Source organism: Haliotis asinina, chromosome 13 (assembly GCF_037392515.1).
Source record: "Haliotis asinina isolate JCU_RB_2024 chromosome 13, JCU_Hal_asi_v2, whole genome shotgun sequence".
Lineage (NCBI taxonomy): Eukaryota > Metazoa > Mollusca > Gastropoda > Lepetellida > Haliotidae > Haliotis > Haliotis asinina.
Window position 1 is genome coordinate 1,535,124 of NC_090292.1, and position 19,459 is coordinate 1,554,582.

At 41.4% G+C, this 19,459-nt stretch overlaps 1 protein-coding gene across 2 annotated transcripts in view; it reads right to left on the reverse strand.

Annotated features, from left to right (window-relative positions):
* Positions 1 to 8,983: 8,983 nt before the first annotated feature.
* LOC137260036 (galactoside alpha-(1,2)-fucosyltransferase 2-like) overlaps positions 8,984 to 19,459 on the reverse strand; it is a 45,219-nt gene continuing 34,743 nt past the window's right edge. The window contains exon 3 of one of the 2 annotated variants that reach the window (XM_067797722.1): positions 8,984 to 10,496. In XM_067797722.1, coding sequence (XP_067653823.1) covers positions 9,322 to 10,496 — 1,175 coding nt within the window. In that variant the 3' untranslated portion in view covers positions 8,984 to 9,321. The remainder of the gene's footprint in view (positions 10,497 to 19,459) is intronic. The other variant, XM_067797723.1, reaches the window with a different exon arrangement.

Consider the following 19,459-nt stretch of genomic DNA (forward strand, 5'->3'; position numbering starts at 1 on the left):
GATGGTGGACTGTGGACTGGTGAACTGAGAGCGGACTGTTTTTGGATTGGTAGCGGACTGGTAGTGCCTGAAGGCCGACTAATTGTGCAGTAATAGAAAACTGATAATAAGATAATATTGAACTGCCGTAAAATGCTAATGGACAAATAGTGGACTAACTAGACTGTTACTGGTGACTATTAGTGGACTAATTGTGGACTAATAGTCAGCTGATATTAGATTGCTAGTGGACTGCTCGTGGACTGCTTGTTTGATTTCAGTAGACTGATAGTGAACTGATAGTGAACTGATAGAGTACTGTTTGTATGTTGGAAGTGGACTGATCGTGTGTTAATTGTCGCCTGCTAGTGGGCAGGTTGCAAACAGACAGTGGACTAATTGTGGACTGACCGTGAAGAAAACGTTTGACGCGGAAGAAACTTCGATACAATTCATCCACTGGTCTCTATTGTACTTGAGTGGATCTACACATGAACCAGCAAACTTCACGTCATTTGACAATGCTGCTCGCAGCTGGGTCTGTTGTACATGATCTGCACAAGTGTACATCGGTAAACATGCAGGGGTAAATCGTGAAGATCCCGACCAAAAATGAAAAGCTCATTACATCTATTCAAAGAAAGTGAATGTGTGTATGATTTTTGTATGTTAACTTTGCGCTGAAACACATAACCGCTGTAGCTGCATTCAGTGGAGTATGAGGAGAGAAATAAATCGTGGGAGGTCGACACGAATCAAAAAAGTACCTGACCATCCAGTCTCGAACGAACAGGTGGTGGTTCTGATCTGCACCAGAGGTACACAACAGCAAACACCTCACTAGGGACATTACATAGTCTCGTGTAGAACGAACAAAACTGAGACTTCTACTCACCAAAGTGTCTTCAACTCCAAGGCCGCTCTTTCCTTGTACGCCCTGGGTCCTAATGTCCTTGCTCCTGCGCCCTGCCCCCCAGGAAAGTCGCGCTAAGGAGAACACTGAATCCGAACGGGGGGCTAGGGACAAGGCAAGGGCTACAGAGGCTAGAAACCACACAACGAGATACACTGACATGTTCTCGGTGGACCTCCAGCCATTTTGTCGACAGTTGCTCGGGAAGTGTTCTATGCCTCTGTGATTGGCGTTTCCCTTCCGTCTCAAAGTGAGCTAAAATACCCGCGTCATGATCAGGTAGGTTAGGCGTTGACATGTGACCTGATTGACGAGCACGTGACGACCGGCAACACACTGAAACATACTGGGGTTCACAGCGCGTTCTATATTTATTGTCTTACGAAAACAAACGTTTCTGTTGTAAATTAATAGATAGTAGTATTTGACAAGTAAATGCATTCATTTCTCGAGCTGTAATATTAAACTTGTATCACATAGGACAATCGGAGGACAAAATAGTTTTAATGGATAACAACTTCTTTTATTCGTGAGAGCAATTTTCCGGTACAGATTCGTGTACTGTTGTCAAGAAGAAATGGAACATGAAGAGGCGATTGTGTAAGAACACATTCTATATAACACAACAGATCATGACTGGCTAGGCAGTAGGCTGATGACTTGGCCAGTGAGTTGGACGAAGGTAAGACATGGAAGCCAAGCGTCCCTAATAAAAGAAGTAGTTAAGTTTGTTCTATATTGTACTTCCCAGCATCTAAAATGCCGTCTAAAGAAGTACGTTCTGGGAGGTTTAAGTTGTGTTTTTTGTGTTAACTGTGTCACCTCTTCACCTGCTTCCCCGACTCTTTAGCTAATTCTTAATTGAAATGGTATTTTAATCAACTACTAAATGTATTTTGTCTCATCCCGAGGCTGTGTTTTCAGTAGAGCCGGAACTGAAGAGAAAACAGGCAGGTCACCATGATCGATCAGGCTTAGCTGAATCTACATATGTGTGCAGCGCTCCAGGCTCATGTCGGACAGTAGTACAAGTGTTTTGTTTCCAGTCGTTATTCATAAACTGTCACTAATTGTTTCATGGTCTTTGTGGGAGCTGGGGATCCGAGAATAAGAAACAATATGATAACACCGTATCTTTAGATAACCACCGTATCTTAAGATAACAAAAAAGTCTTAAGATAACACCGTATCTTAAGATAACACCGTCTCTTAAGATAACATCGAGTCTTAAGATAACACCGTCTCTTAAGATAACACCGAGTCTTAAGATAACACCGTCTCTTAAGATAACACCGAGTCTTAAGATAACACCGCCTCTGCATATTCTCTGTATTATTCTTCTAGGAACCCAAAGTATTCCCTCCCGTCTGCATATTCTCTGTATTATTCTTCTAGGAACCCAAAGTATTCCCTCCCGACTGCATATTCTCTGTATTATTCTTCTAGGAACCCAAAGTATTCCCTCCCGACCGCATATTCTCTGTATTATTCTCCTAGGAACCCAAAGTATTCCCTCCCGACTGCGTATTCTCTGTATTATTCTTCTAGGAACCCAAACTATTCCCTCCCGACTGCATATTCTCTGTATTATTCTCCTAGGAACCCAAACTATTCCCTCCCGACTGCATATTCTCTGTATTATTCTTCTAGGAACCCAAACTATTCCCTCCCGACTGCATATTCTCTGTATTATTCTCCTAGGAACCCAAACTATTCCCTCCCGACTGCATATTCTCTGTATTATTCTTCTAGGAACCCAAACTATTCCCTCCCGACTGCATATTCTCTGTATTATTCTTCTAGGAACCCAAACTATTCCCTCCCGACTGCATATTCTCTGTATTATTCTTACATTAACCGAAGCTATTCTTATCACACAAAACATTATGTATATCAGTTTCTATTATCCTTACAGCCTCTCAAACTAGATGATGTGTTAAGGACAGACCAAGTTGACAGGGCGGGTAGACAGGTATGCTAACAAATCTGTCATCCACCCTCTCCGTCGCCAATGTTGACAAGTACAGTTTACGTGGAAATCTTAACGGGGATTGAATATTACACTGGTATCACTGTATCCAGATATATTTACATATCAACATTTCCATACGTCCCAATATGTACATATATTTCAATATTTACATGCATCTCTAGATATGCTTGATATGGCATGTCATCAGATTTCATGGCTATTAATTCATACACATTGTGTGTAATCCGTGTTAACAATGTCCCCGGAAGGGCCAATTCTGTCAAGAAATGACATTTAAAAGCATGACAGATTCCAAACACTGAACAGTCAAGGTCGGAATTTTAAGCATTGACCGAAACCTGGTTGTGAGATTGGTTGTTAAAATTGTTTATAGCCCCAATCTCGTCCATCATGTCAGGTTTGGTGATTTCATGTTAATACAAATAATGAACAAGGTGGATTACGTCCACTTTTCAAGTGTAAACCTGTAAGACATATTCAGGTCTGAGGGCTTCAAAATCTTCACATCAGGAATAAGTTCAAAGAGTCTTTCTGTCAAACGGCAGGACGTGGGCTAATGTATCTGTTCTTCGTTAGTCGTTATCCCGATCGTACTGAACGATACTTTCGAGAGGGGCATAAATCGCCCTGGCACTTATCCTGATTGTATTGCTCGGTACGGGAACCATAGAGAGGGGCATACATCACCCGAGCACTTATTCTGATTGTATTGCTCGGTACGGGAACCTTGGCGAGGGACATAAGTCGCCCTGGCACTTATACTGATTGTATTTCTCGGTACGGGAACATTGGAGAGGGGCATACATCGCCCTAGCACTTATCCTGATTGTATTGCTCGGTACGGGAACCTTGGAGAGGGACATACGTCGCCCTGGCACTTATCCTGATTGTATTGCTCGGTACGGGAACCTTGGAGAGGGACATACGTCGCCCTGGCACTTATCCTGATTGTATTGCTCGGTACGGGAACCTTGGAGAGGGACATAAGTCGCCCTGGCACTTATCCTGATTGTATTGCTCGGTACGGGAATCTTGGAGAGGGACATACATCGCCCTAGCACTTATCCTGATTGTATTGCTCGGAGCGGGAACCATGGAGAGGGACATACATCGCCCTGGCACTTATTCTGATTGCATTGCTCGGTACGGGAACCTTGGAGAGGGACATAAGTCGCCCTGGCACTCATTCTAGGGAACCTTGGAGAGGGTCATAAGTCGCCCTAGCACTTATTCTAGGGAAACTTGGAGAGGGACATAAGTCGCCCTGGCACTTATTCTGATTGCATTGCTCGGTACGGGAACCTTGGAGAGGGGCACATATCGCCCTAGCACTTATCCTGATTGTATTGCTCGATACGGGAACCTTGGAGAGGGACATTAGTCGCCCTAGCACTTATTCTAGGGAAACTTGGAGAGGGACATACGTCGCCCTAGCACTTATTCTAGGGAAACTTGGAGAGGGACATAAGTCGCCCTAGGACTTATTTTAGGGAAACTTGGAGAGGGGAAATACGTCACCCTGGCACTTATTCTAGGGAACCACATGATAGATCTCCATATCAAACTCGCGGACACATAGTAACGCATTTATATCGTCGAGGAACTTCACTTAATGCTACAAAAATGGCCTAAACGAATGAGACAAAAAGCTGCCGGTTGTGGTGGCATAACTTTGTGAACAGGTTTGGTTAACATCTTTGTATTTAGCAGGACAGGTTTAATCAAGGACCGTGAAACTGTTTTAAACCGCCTTAAAGGAGCACAACAATATCAGCACAACAATATCAGTACAACAATGGCTGAAAAGGCGATTTCTATTCGTTTGAACGCTCACGTCAACTCGTGCAGACATTTCACCTTAATCAAAAACTCCACAGCAGTACAATCCAAAGTTCGAAATCCACAAAGTCATTTATTGTCAAACGTTTATATCTTTCACGAACTCTTTAATTACATAGAACAAATTAAGCAATTGTAACTCTATTCACTTGAAACTTTTATTAACGTGGGTATCGAGGTTAGGTCAGTGTAATCTGTATTGAGTTTTCTAGCCTCGTGGACGACATTTGCGTTTGGGCCAAGGGACAGGTTACGGCAGGCGTGTCGATGTTCTACGTCAGGGCAATACATGGTAGCTAGTTGCAGTGAATGTGGAGACTGTTTATGGTACACTGGTACAGAAGTGACATTTGTGGTCTTGAAGTGATAGAATTTCTGTTGTTGACCCTCTCAGGAGGAAGTCAATGTAGTGGACCTCGGGACCCGCCGAGAAAGCGACACGTTTTACGACGCTGGCATCGCGGCAGTGCGAGTAGAAGAGAAGGTGAATTTGTGCTATTCTGGATGGCTTTACCATACGTTCTTTCTCAGAACGCCAACTCCCTCACAAACGTGACAATACATTCTTCTGGTAGTGACACCCTGACAATACTTTGGCCCCAGTGGCACGAATAGAGCGAATTGTATATGTAGCAGTGACATTACCTTTTTTTCATAACTCACCTTAGTTTGTTTGTTCTGAACTATTTTATAACTCTCTTATATAAATGTGTGTTACAGTGTTTTATTCTTTACAGGGAAATAGGAACAAAAATATTATATAAGTTATAAAAAGGTCACTAAACATATTGAAGGTTGGTGGTGGTGTTCTAAAGTTTGTGGTTTTATGCCTATGCCAATTATATTGACATTTAGTACGATATGGCACGTATATCAGATGCATGTTATTCATCTGAAACGTTTTTATTGTATTTGTGGGTAAGAAAACTGCTGTATCAAGAGTAGTGTCTCACTCTGGAATATTGTTTATCACCTGACCCTAATTTATAGCTCCCAATTGGTTAATTTAAAAATTCCCATAATTCTTATGCACCAGTCTGGGTACTTATCTAACAATACTTCAGTATAGCACTTTATAGCAAGAAGGAACAATGTCCCCAGGCAGACAGTTTACATCAAACAGGTCAGTTTAATACTTTAACACGATGTTAAGCTCAAGTGCATTGTATGTTTTCATAACTTCATTAATTAATTGCATTATAAATGGTAAATGGTAATTTGTTACGTATGGTAATGTTGTAAACTAGACAAAGGTGATAACTTATGTTTACGTCCAAAGTTCATGTATTGTAATATAGCTCTTGTGTAAAATCAAATAATATTAATTTATAAGTATTGTTCCATTGTTTCACAACCATGGTTCCCAGTTGTCTAGATGTATACATGTGTGATCGTTAGATTACTGAATTTATTCAGACAACCTGCTTGTGCTGCCTATGCCAAACATTATGCATTGTATAAATTTTAATAAGAATGTTATGTCATTCCAGGGCTTACAGATATGTAACTTCTGAATAAACCACCCCTCACCCCCCTACAGGGAGTCATGTGATTCTTGGCGCATTAATCAGCTGCAACATATCAACGGTGGATAGGTTGCATCTCTTGTTTGTTTATAGGCCAGGAGCGTTAGACATGCATTGGAAAAAAGGAGAAAGCTTAATTTTGCAGGAAAGCTTCAGAACATCATTGCCATGTGCAAAATACAAAGGTCTGCAAATTCTACCTTGTGCCATTTTCAAGATGGCCACCAGTTGCAAGATGGCAGCCAAAGTCATTGAAATGGTTATGCAAGCTGATATTTTGTCAATAATCATAACATGTGAAATATATATCAAATATTGATATCAAGATGAGATATTGATATCAAGATGAGATATTGATATCAAGATGAGATATTGATATCAAGATGAGATATTGATATCAAGATGAGATGCCTTCTGGCATTTTTCAAATGGCCGCTATTGTTTGTAAAATGATCAAAATAATTTCACGAAAATATTTCTTTTTAATTAATCATACCTTGAGATATGTTAAGAGAAGGTCTTTCGCACTGGGAATCTACATACGTTACCTTCAACACCACACCTACATAAGACAATTAACTATTGACAAGAACGTTGCAATGCGAAATTACGTCGTCAAATAGCGCCGGTTTGCATACAAGGGAGATAACTCTTGACGGTATGTTGCTAGAAGGGACGTGCGTGGTCCAATTTAACATAGAAAGAAATATACCAACGACACGTGATCGGTTTTGACTTAACACTTATCCTGAGGGTACCTCAAGATACGGTGACCACCCAGAGGGTCATAGGTCGTCCTAACACCTACTCTGAGTGGGAGCATTCTGGTCCTGGCTGTTGGCTCCATGTGCCATTGGTACGTGCATTTCGCTCCATGGTTGCGCAGCTCGAGGCAGATACTAAAATCGCTTATCTTAGAGGTGATGCTGATTTTTATGGCATGTATAATGTGAATGAACCTCCCCATTCAAATTCTAAAATTAATTTTCAAAGTAAGTGATTCAAGACACTCACTCACTCACACACACACGTACTGTATGCATCTCATCTGGCGGATCAGCAGTTGTTCTTCACGGCATTATCTTTGTCAACTCCACCAGCAGGTTCCACTTCGCTCTGCAAGAGCACCACACTCGTAACCTGGGTCAAACCCTGCTGGCGAGCAGCCTTTTTCGTCTAACACTGGGTACGGAAAACATGCCCACGTTGTTAATTACTAGTACCTACTAGAGACGGGTGACGTGGTAAGTGACAAAGTATTGTAGTACTGTTCTACATACGACCATTGACCATGTCCCTTGAACTTGACACCTCCTTGACACCTCCGTCGTAGTTAGTATATTGCACCGATGATACATTGTGTTGTAATTTTGCAAACACAGGAATTCAAACACATTAAAACCTGCCAAAAACAGGTATTAAGTTTTTCCAACAAATGTGTCAAAAGACACATTCATTTGTTTCGTTAAATCTATCAAATCTATCAAAAGACATAAACTGACCGGCAAAAGAGAGTGTACCGAGAGTTACCATTCCTTAAATTTCAAAGGATTTATTTATTTATTTATTTATTTATTTATTTATTTATTTACTCACTCACTCACTCACTTTGTAGGTAAATTTTACACTGAATCATATCTCCCAACTTTGAAATTTGATACCTGCAACGTCGTGAATAAAACGTCGACGTGGTCACTTGTATTAGCTATGATTTTGGGATGCTCTCAGAATGGTTTCACATTCACTAAGGGTATGAAAGTTAGTGCTTGCACACGTTATACATGCAGTTTGGAAAAGATCACCATATATGCTCTGACTATCAGCTACTGAGGCTACCGGCATGCCTCAGACAGGGTCAACACAACCCTACGTTGCTAGAACCTTCACGTGTAGCCGTCTCTAGACTTCTGCACCGTTACAGCAGACGGGCCAGACAAAGGGCAGAGCAAGAAGTGGGAGGCCGCGAGTAACAACACCAGCAGAAGACCGGCATTTGAGGACGTTACACCCCAAAATCCGTTTCCTGAGGGTTCATGCTCGGCGAATTTCCTTTAACATTGTGTCTATCAATACACGTTGGCTAGATGTCTTCGGTCAACAGGTATCAGAACCTACAGACTCTTCAGAGCACAGGGTCTTGTGTTGACGCAAGAACACAGTCGAGAGGAACAACGTGAACGCTCTACCGTAGACAGCACGTTCTCTGGACATGTCCCCGATCGAGTACATGTTTGATGCATTAGAGTCAGATGCGTGCGGAAACGCCCTAGCCCATCACAGAATAGACAGCATCTTGCACACTCTCTCTAGAACAAATGGCATCGCACAAAACGTGACCATGTCCTACGTCTGATGTGTTCGGCTAGGAGGGCGCGTGCCTGTATTGATGCAAGGGGTGGACAAACAGGGTACTGAAAGTGATGGTATTGAACATTTATTGTGTGTGACCCTGTACCTTCTCATCTGTGTTACTGAAAACTGGTTTTCAGGACCCCCAGTGACGTTGCACCAATCTGACGTCACAATGTTCCTGTACTATGCGTGTGATTTTTATCTCAGCTTGAGTAAAGAAGTTATTAATAAGACTGTGTTATGTTTGTGTGTCCAGGTACTCTGGGTCAGTGATAGTAACCTCTTGAAAGCCTTGTATACTTTCTTTTGTCGGTCAGATAATATACCATTATTGACAACGGCAGTTATCCACTTTTACCATTAACTATATATGTCAAAAGACAGGTATTCATTTACTCCATTAACTATATATGTCATAAGGCAGGTATTCATTTATTCCATTAACTAAATCAAACGACATGCATTCATTGACAGCATTGACTCAGATACAGACACACACTATGGTAAAACATTCAGAACACGAACTAACATTCAGTTATTTCACCTGTGATTTTCATGATATGTGTCATACAAGACACAGATGTTCAGGTATTGACTAAGGCACGTATGTGTTAAGCCACAAGACAAAATGCATGGGACTTCCATTTTGGACACCTGCTCTCTGAACCAGAGCGTTTAAGAAATAATGCCCTCTGCATCCCGGATGTTAACCCTCTTATTCATAACATAGCGATCCACCCTGGGTATACAAAATCGCTGTCATATTTAGGGTACCATCTGGACATCTCCGTGTTGTTTCGGTACGGATGTTTATAATACACAGTTGTCCCCCCTGCCAGAAACCCAGCCCACCAACCGAAAGTCCCGACACTTAATATAGTATGGTTACACATGCTCAGTACACAAAGATCAACTTCCGCTGAGTCCCTCTGCACCACCACAACATCCAGTGCGCCGATGTTACGATTCACCCAACTTCCGTCATCTCCTGCAACAACAAACAACGTGCTGGGGAATATAGCTCGGAAATACCTCATTGCATGGATGTAGTACTCCGCTGGAGGAGTGATACGTCCCTGTCGTTTACTCAGCGATGATAAATAGTCCCCACGCCTGACATGCATTCCAATATAGGTCAGGTTCACAGGCGGAGTATATGACACATTCTGTACCCTGTCTAAATCTTGCTTCACCTCTTCTGTAGCGTTTGAGTGTAGCCCCGTTAGTCGCGTCCTATCTTTCAGTCTTCTCAAGAACTCTTGTTTGACAGACAGCAGCCTGTTAATCGCCCTTCCGGCAATAGAAGGTTTGAAGGTAAATTGTTTCCGTATGTTCTGCTCGACTGGGTGAAAAAACTTCCATGACTGGAGATACTGGCCAACACTCTGGCAAGTGCTGCTGTCGAGTTGTGTCACCAGGCGGTCGTCGTAAGAACAGCAAGGGGCGTTTACTGAATGCCAGCCACCACATTTCTGTGACGTCACGGTCGACGTGTCGAGGTGAAACAGGCGGTTAAGGATGCTAACGCTGGGAATATACAAGGACATGTTCTTTGCCCTCGCTAGGCCGTACGTTGAAGCGTATTCAAACATCTGGTTGCCTAGGCGACCATTGAACTGAGGAGTGAGAACGGGCCTCTCTGTCCAGGACGTGCTCACTCTTTTAACCCCGGTCGTTGTAGATTTTTGTGAAGGACGTGGGTTAGTGACTGCTGCTCGCGTCTTCCCAATATGAGCAGTACTAACGCTTGGTGTTTTCGAAATAGTGGGTGTTTTTCTTTCGTTCTGTACTTGGCCAACGAAAGTTCTGTAGTTTCTGGTACTGAGGGTTTTGTAAACAAAGGCACAGTATACGAGAACAATGTAAAGGGCGATAACTCCGAGAACCTTCAGGCCTGAAACAAGAGTATTTGCAATTAGATAATGCCTGGTGTGTGTGTGTGTGGTTGGGGGGGGGGGGGGGGGGGGTGGGGGACGCTTCTGTCCCCACACTCTCCTGACATTCTTCGGATTTTTTTCTGACATTCTTCTGGCATTCTCATTCTCTTTACGCTCTCCAGTCACTCACCTGACATTCCTCTGACTCTCTCTATACGCTCTCCTAACTCTCTTCAGTCACTCTCCTGATATTGTGCTGACTCTCTCCATACACTCTCCTGCCGCTCTCCAGAGACTCTACTGATACTCTCCTGACACTTTCTGAAACACTCCTGATATTGTGCTGACTCTCTCCATACACTCTCCTGCCGCTCTCCAGAGACTCTACTGATACTCTCCTGACACTTTCTGAAACACTCCTGATATTGTGCTGACTCTCTCCATACACTCTCCTGCCGCTCTCCAGAGACTCTACTGATACTCTCCTGACACTTTCTGAAACACTCCTGACATTGTGCTGACTCTCTCCATACACTCTCCTGCCGCTCTCCAGAGACTCTACTGATACTCTCCTGACACTTTCTGAAACACTCCTGATATTCTCTTGCTACATCTTTGAGCAGCGACAACTGTTTGTTATAAGAGGCGACTAACGGGATCGGTTGACTTGACTGACACAGGTCACTGTATAACAAAAGCATTGGTCAATGTTTACGATCACTGGATTGTCTGGTCCAGACTCGATTATTTACAGAACGCCGCCATATAGCTCGAATATTGCTACGTGCGGCGTAAAACAACAAACAAATAAGAAAAGTCATTGAGAGAAGTACTATAAGCGTAGAGTTCTGGGTCCCCATCCACGAAATGTTCTCAGCGATACGACATTCGTAAGTTATAGAATTACGACAGATAAATGTCGAAAATGGAGGTTCTTCCATTTGTCAAAATGACGACAGACAGGTCATACGCGTATGAAGATAAGGGGGAATCTCTGTCATGCTTAACATAAGAACTAAAATCACTTGGAGGGAATTTGTTGTGCATGCGGAGGCTATATTTTTGATGATTTCTTCACGGTGAACTAAACTATTCCGAAATGATGACAATTAACCTACTAAATGAGAAAGCACGAAATGTTTCGATTTGGATGGGGCTATCCGATGTGTAAATTAATTCTTTGATTCCCGTATTCTCCTGTATGTGAAGATGTATTTTGACTAATTTTGCAACATTCTAAACAGTGTATTAAGCATAGCTTCAAATGTAATGAAATTACAGAAAATATTACAGCACTTCAGTTGACACCATGGCTTGTATTATTCTGCGACGTAGGAAAAAGACGGCATTGGTTTGCTGATAAGTATATATCTCACCTAATTTCCATTAATTTAAAAAAAAGTGTAATTGTCAAGTTAAAACGTTCTCGGCTATGTCAGAATTTAACACTCTTCAGACAATATATATATATATATATATATATATATACATCTGAAACCAGCATTAGGGGGACCGTATGTAAAAACCAGCATTAGGGGGACCACGTGTATATTCTGTTATAAAATAACTTTTATTGACTTTAATGGTGTATTTTTACCCGAAATCATCTTAATAAACTTTAGGAAAAAGATGATGCAAAAAACACATCACATAAAAAATATACATGTTTTTCGGTCTCCTTAATTTTCATACATACAGAACCAGCATTAGGGAGACCGGAATATATATCTGGAACCAGCATTAGGGAGACCGGAATATATATCTGGAACCAGCATTAGGGAGACCGTATGTAAAAACCAGCATTAGGGAGACCAGATTTTATATATTTTTAAAAACAAGCGTTAGGGGCACCAAATGGTATATAAACACACATTTAAAAACATGCATTAGGGGGACGAGATGATATATAGTAGTATATCTAAAAATAGCATTAAGGAGACCACGTGTATATGCTGTTATAAAACAACTTTTACTGACTTTAATGATTTATTGTAACTCTAAATCATCTCAACAAAAACGATGATGTGAAAAAAAAATCATAAAATAAAGCATATACGTGTTTTTCGGTCTCCTTAATTCTCATATATACAGAACCAGCATTAGGAAGACCGGAATATATATCTGGAACCAGCATTAGGGAGACCGTATGTAAAAACAAGTATTAGGGTGACAAGATTTTATATATGTTTAAAAACAAGCGTTAGGGGCACCAAATGGTATATATACACACATTTAAAAACATGCATTAGGGGGACGAGATGATATATAGTAGTATATCTAAAAATAGCATTAGGGAGACCACGTGTATATTCTGTTATAAAACAACTTTTACTGACTTTAATGATTTATTGTAACTCTAAATCATCTCAACAAAAACGATGATGTGAAAAAAAATATCATAAAATAAAGCATATACGTGTTTTTCGGTCTCCTTAATTCTCACATATACAGAACCAGCATTAGGGAGACCGGAATATATATCTGGAACCAGCATTAGGGAGACCGTATGTAAAAACCAGCACTAGGGAGACAAGATTTTATATATGTTTAAAAACAAGCGTTAGGGGCACCAAATTGTATATATACACACATTTAAAAACATGCATTAGGGGGACGAGATGATATATAGTAGTATATCTAAAAATAGCATTAGGGAGACCAAGTGTATATTCTGTTATAAAACAACTTTTACTGACTTTAATGATTTATTGTAACTCTAAATCATCTCAACAAAAACGATGATGTGAAAAAAAAATCATAAAATAAAGCATATACGTGTTTTTCGGTCTCCTTAATTCTCATATATACAGAACCAGCATTAGGGAGACCGGAATATATATCTGGAACCAGCATTAGGGAGACCGTATGTAAAAACAAGTATTAGGGTGACCAAATAGTATATATATACACACATTTTTAAAAAAAAGGTCTGTTGGAACCAGACGGTATATATAATAATTAAAAAAAACAACATTAGGGGGACCAGATGGTATAAATATATTTAAAAAACAACATTTGGGGGTCCAAACAGTAAACATATTTAAAAACCAGCACTTGGGGGACCAGATGGTAGATATTTTTGCAATACCCAGCACTAGGGGCACCAGAGAGTAAATTTTATTCAAAACCAGCATTTGGGGGACAGGGGGTAGATACCCTTTTAAAACCCAGTATTAGGATGACCACATGGTATATATATTTTTAAAAAAACAATATAAGGGAGTGCAGATGGTAGATATATTTAAAAAGCTGCATTAGGGAGACCAGATGGTATGCATGTTTAAAGACCAGCATTAGGGGAACCAGATGATACAATTACGAACTGATTACCACGGCCGGATAATTCAATCGAGATAGCGTTTTGTAACGGCAACCTTAAAGTTAGTGAAGGTACATGGACAACGCTTAAGTTGACATAACCGAAGTTGTCATTTGACAAGAGCCAGACAAGCAGCAGATGCGTGATTGGCGACATGTGAAATTCACCCACAAGAGCAGGTTTTAATTTCACGGTAATGACAGCCGGATTGGTGCTCGCAGACGAGTAGGTAAACGCTTGGTGCCTGACTGCGTTCATCAAGCCTGACCATTTGGAGCCTATTGCACAATGGTGTGGAGTGAGCTCTGCGCGATCTAAAACAAGATTGAATGCTCGAAGATATATGTATAAAGTTTTGTGCCGAGCTGTGGTGCCATTAAGTTTATCCAGCAACAATCATGTAGCATTGTCTACCAACATGATCCCGCAAAGTCTCATACAGCAAGGCTAACAGACGACTTTCTGCATAAGGCTATTGTTATGTTGCCGTGGCCAGCATGTCCTCCCGACGTGAATCCGACAAAATACTAATGGGACTATCTGGATCGACGAATCAGAAAACCATCACCTGCACCTGTCAACGCTTAGCAACTGGAACAATGTTCCCTTCAGGAATGGCAATGGACCAGGTGTAACGTCATGCGTTCTGCTGCGTCATCATTGGGTCGCCGTGGTTTGGGGTGTATTGAAGCCACACTCACTCAACATTCGATGACATTTGTTACAAGGAACAGATGCCTACCGATGTGAAGATATACTGAGTACTGATCGTTTAATAATGAGCTGTATTGGCTCAGTTGTATACAACATGTGTAACAATTTTGTACATTGTTTTTTCGTTCACTATGAAAATAGAGTGCTTGTCTTATTGGTTCAACATTGTTTGTGTTTGTTACAACAAGTATATTCAGCGGTCCCAGCGTCAGAACACCATTGGATGTTTTGGTAAGGGGAGCAAAAATGATATGAGAACCAGGTACCACTATATATGACAGTATATTAATACGAGATTTGAATAAGTCCGTGTTACTGCCCTGAGTTTGCGTTGTTTGTGAACTGCAAACATCGAAGTGTAGGCCATGTCCGTGTAGTTGGCTACTGATCCGAAGTACTCTTCAAGCATCCTGTAAAACCCCATGTATGATGGAGTCAGTGTATCGGGCATGGTTCTATGATTACGTGTCCTCCATTCCGTTGGTACGTGTACCAGTTGGAGCATAACAAGTATTCCAACCTTATCTGTGAACTGCATGGGTCCATATATCGAGTGGTTCCCTGGAAATTGTGGCACTGTCTGAGCTCACTTCAGACCTGTTCCGGTCGTAGAGACGAAGGCTTTGTTCGGCCGGTTAGTGGTTGTAGATAGGTTTTCAGACCTGCCAACTCTCACGCCTTTGGCTTGAGACTCACGTTTTTTAAGCATTTGTCACGCTCTCACGACAGACATTGATAATCTCACGCTTTTTTTAAAAACAAAAATAACGTAAATTAATCAAAGCCACTTTTTCACTCATTTTAAATCACTTATAGGGTGTTAAAAACACTACTTCTCTTCAGATTCAGGGGGGCTTCGCCTCCCTGACCCCCTACCAGGTCTCCGCCCTGGACCCGGCCGCGGCCTGCAGCCCCTGGACCCCGGCTTCTCAAGCGTTTTTTTCTTTGGAGGGTTGGAAGCTCTGGGTCTTTGATGTCCAAACATATATCCAGCAGCGTGTTGATGTGACAAGCACGTGATTTCCGGATGAGTCGTAGGCAGTCATCCTTTCTAAAATATCCGTAGACACACGCAAACGTGCCTGATGTTGTTGTGTATCAAATCAAGGTGTCGTTGTAAAGTGTGTAACACTTGTAGTACAATATGCCATATCCAGACATCCTGGTGGCTTTCTGATGCGACATAGGTTGATGACGTCATAGTGTTATGACATGGTAATAAATGAGTACGGGGGTACCCCGACGGTCAACTAAAATGTTGCTTAACGTATCAAAAGAGATAACTGGACCAAAACTGCATACATCAGCTAAAACATCTGTCAGTAAGACCAAACGGTGGGAACGTGAGTGTGGCTAAAATCTGATTCAGAACACCTAAACATAGTCTTAATATCTTCAGCTCCAGTTTGTGAGAGCACAGTTATACATTACCCATTTGTCTAGACAGGCTACGTTTCTCTAGTATTCGGCAGTGAATTTGAAACTTGAGTGTGACTCATTCAAGTATTTTATGAATGTTCCTAGGCGTTTTTTCCCTTCTGTCAAAACTTGCTTCGTCAAGAGTAATCGTGCGACAGCTTGAAGATCATTCGCATATTTACAGCATATATAAAAGGAAGTGACGCACACGGCAGCAAATTGCAAAGTACGTTTTAATGCTGTAAAATAATATTTTTAATATTTTGTTACGTTATTGTTACCCTTTATCCAAATGAATCGAAGTTTCAGATTCTTTGGTTAAAAAACATGTTAATAGTGTTACTGTTGAAACAGGCTTGTTTTGGGCCTGTTTATGCCTAGAACTATCGCGGGGAATTAACTCGGGGATCTCCACGCCTTCAAAAACAAACAGAGAGGGATCTCAGGCAAAGCAGGAATGATTCTAGTGAGCAACCATCCTGTATATATACCCGATGCCTCCTGTCCGAATTTGAAGGCAAGACCGTACGCGCAAGTTTAATTGTCAGTTTCGACAATAGAATATGTGACATGCTGGTTACCTTACGCAAGTTCGGGAGGACAGATGCATAGCGCTGAATACCGAAATAGTGGAAGTTAGATAATCAAACATTATCAATGTCGCTTTAATGTCACAGTTTGTGCTGGTTCCTTTGATAGATTATATTTGATTTGGTCAGCCGTGGCTACACAATCAGGTTCCCTGCGTTGACAAAGCCCTGTGTTACAGTTGATATGTAAAATGACCTAACATTTAATTGCATGTAGTGTCGCCTGACCGGTTGTGATTGTATGTAGCATCGCTTGACCAGTTGCGACAGCTTGCATCCTGAGGTAATAAGTGATAATATGCCAGCTGCCAGGCGCAAGTAGACTTAGCTAAAGTAAACTGAAGTTAAATATACATTGTAGGATATTTTCCGCATTTTAGTAAAAACTAGAAGTAAAATATGACAAATTTGACCCTGTTATACTAATGTGAATGAAATTTCTTGATAATTTTTGGTGAAGAAACTATTTCGATTCTTTACTTGTCTTAGTAAACGTTTAACAGTGTCATTTGCTTGTACTGTGTGCTACAGAAAAGAAAATGGCAATACCGTAGATAGTAGAGAGTTGCTTCAGCTTTAATCGGTATTGCCGCAGTCATGTTGAATGAATTGTGATTATGTGGAACATTGTTTGACAGAAATGAAGATTAAACATCAGTCAATTGAAAATATGTATAAAATGTCAAATGTCAGTAGTCCTTCCCGATGGCGACATTAACTACCGCGATAATAGAGTCCCATGTTATTTTTGGGAGCAAATAGAGAAAAAATGTCTTTTAGCGGCATTTAGAAGTTGTTATATATGACCAAGATCTTTTGTGGATAAACCTTTTTAATAATTTTTGACACACAACGGTTTGGGGTTATTTCAGACCCCTTCATCAGGTGAAGTCATGTATATAGAAATATAGAAGCGGCCAACAGAGCGATTGTTCGGAAGAAGACCCACAGGAATGTTGGCAACATGAAGTTGAAAACGGATTCGAGGTTCCAATCCCGAATTTGATTTTTTTTTGTTAACATTTGGGATTCGAATCCCCAATCTGATTTTTTTGTGCGTGTGTTTTGAAACGGATTCAGAATGGGGATTCAAGTTCCGAATCTGGTTTATTTGTTCACATTCCGGATTCGAGTCCTGAATTTGAATTTCCTGTTTAGAATTGGATTCGGGCTGGGCATTGGGGGTTCTTCTTCTTAAATGTAGCTTTATAGTCTGGGTATGGAATCAGAAGTGGTGTCACAGATTCGTCGAGTGCTACCTTGGCAGCAAAATCGGCCATTGTGTTCCCAGAAATGCCCACGTGGCTTCATACCGAAACATAAGTCTCATTAACCTATTCAGACATTGGCCTACTTTTCAGCCGATCCGAATTGTCTCGTGTGAAAATGAAAATTGACACCACAAACAGCTCTGGTTAAACCGAATTTCAGTTCCTTGTTTCATAAGGAAATGGTATTTACAAGAGAGTTTTAATTTTAAACTTCAATAAGACCGTCTTTCTATACCTTATGTCGAGGTGTTGGCAGCATACCTTAACTATGGAATCACAAACTGCCCCTGTTTGATAAGATCGTAAAATGATTCACAATGCACCTGGCTCACTGGTTAAAACTGTTATGTGTTCCTTATGCTTATTTAGTGTAGTTCTGTGACGCACAATGAGGTTAGTGAAATATCACTAAGTTATCTAGCGGCAGAGCCTCGTTTTGAGATTTCCACGATTTCCAGGTTTCCGTTTGTCAGAGCAGGCTGAACGACAGAGCACACTGTAGGATTGGAAGGATTAGAAGGAGCTTAGTGTTGCAATATACAAGTGCGTAGACTTATCAAATCATACTGATTAATATTTATGCATCCAGTTAAATGACAGAGTCTAAACATTCTGGATTGGTTATCACACTAAGTTGCACAAAAAGACGGAACCAGTTAAACAGGAAACGAGACTGTTATGTAATCGATGATTTGACATGGTAACCAACAAAATACGATGACGCATTGGCCAGTAGCAAGTTCATTATATACTGAGTACACATGAAAACGCACCACTTGAAAAAAAGGTCAACACTTAAGTTCAAATGAACTTCAATATAATCTTTATATAACAACAACACTACAGTGACGTCACCCGACATGCCAGGTGCATGAAATGCGAGAATTTCATGTTAACTGTAACGCTAGGCAATTATTCGCAAAAACGCAACATTTTGCACGCACACCATGGGAAAAATGAATTTCACTCTGAATGTGTGCACATATTGTCTTTAAAAGCATGTGAATCCGAATAAAATTTCACTTCTTCACTGACACTTGTGAAACGCCGACACGATGCCGCGACTTACAGCCCCTGAACGGGAACGTGCCATAGTCATGCTTCAAAATAGCGCCAGCACCAGGGAAATTGCCAGACGACTACACTGCACACACACAACGATTGCAAAACTCCATCAAAGGTTTCTGCAAACGGGGAGCACTCGGGACCGTCCTCGAGCGGGTCAACAACGTGTGACAACGGCACGTCAGGACCGTAAGATAGTACGGGATCATGTCCGAGACCGAACACTACCAGCGACAAGACCGGCTGCTCAAGTCCAAGGACAACGTGGATTCATTCACCCAAACACCGTACGGAACTGTCTGTGAGCTGTAGGTCTGCGTGCACGACGTCCTTATTTCGGCTCCATATTGACGGACCAGCGTCTACAGTGGGCAAACAGCCACCAGAATTGGCGACTACGACAATGGCACAGTGTCATCTTTTCTGACGAGTCACGATTTCGCTTAAGGAACGCAGATGGCCGTATACATGTTTGGCGGAGACGTGGTGAACGTATAACGCCGACTGAGTCGTTCAGACGGACGGACCGTTGGGGTAGTGGAAGCGTTATGGTGTGGGGTAAAATAAGCTACCGTCACAGAACCAATCTCCATATCTGCAGA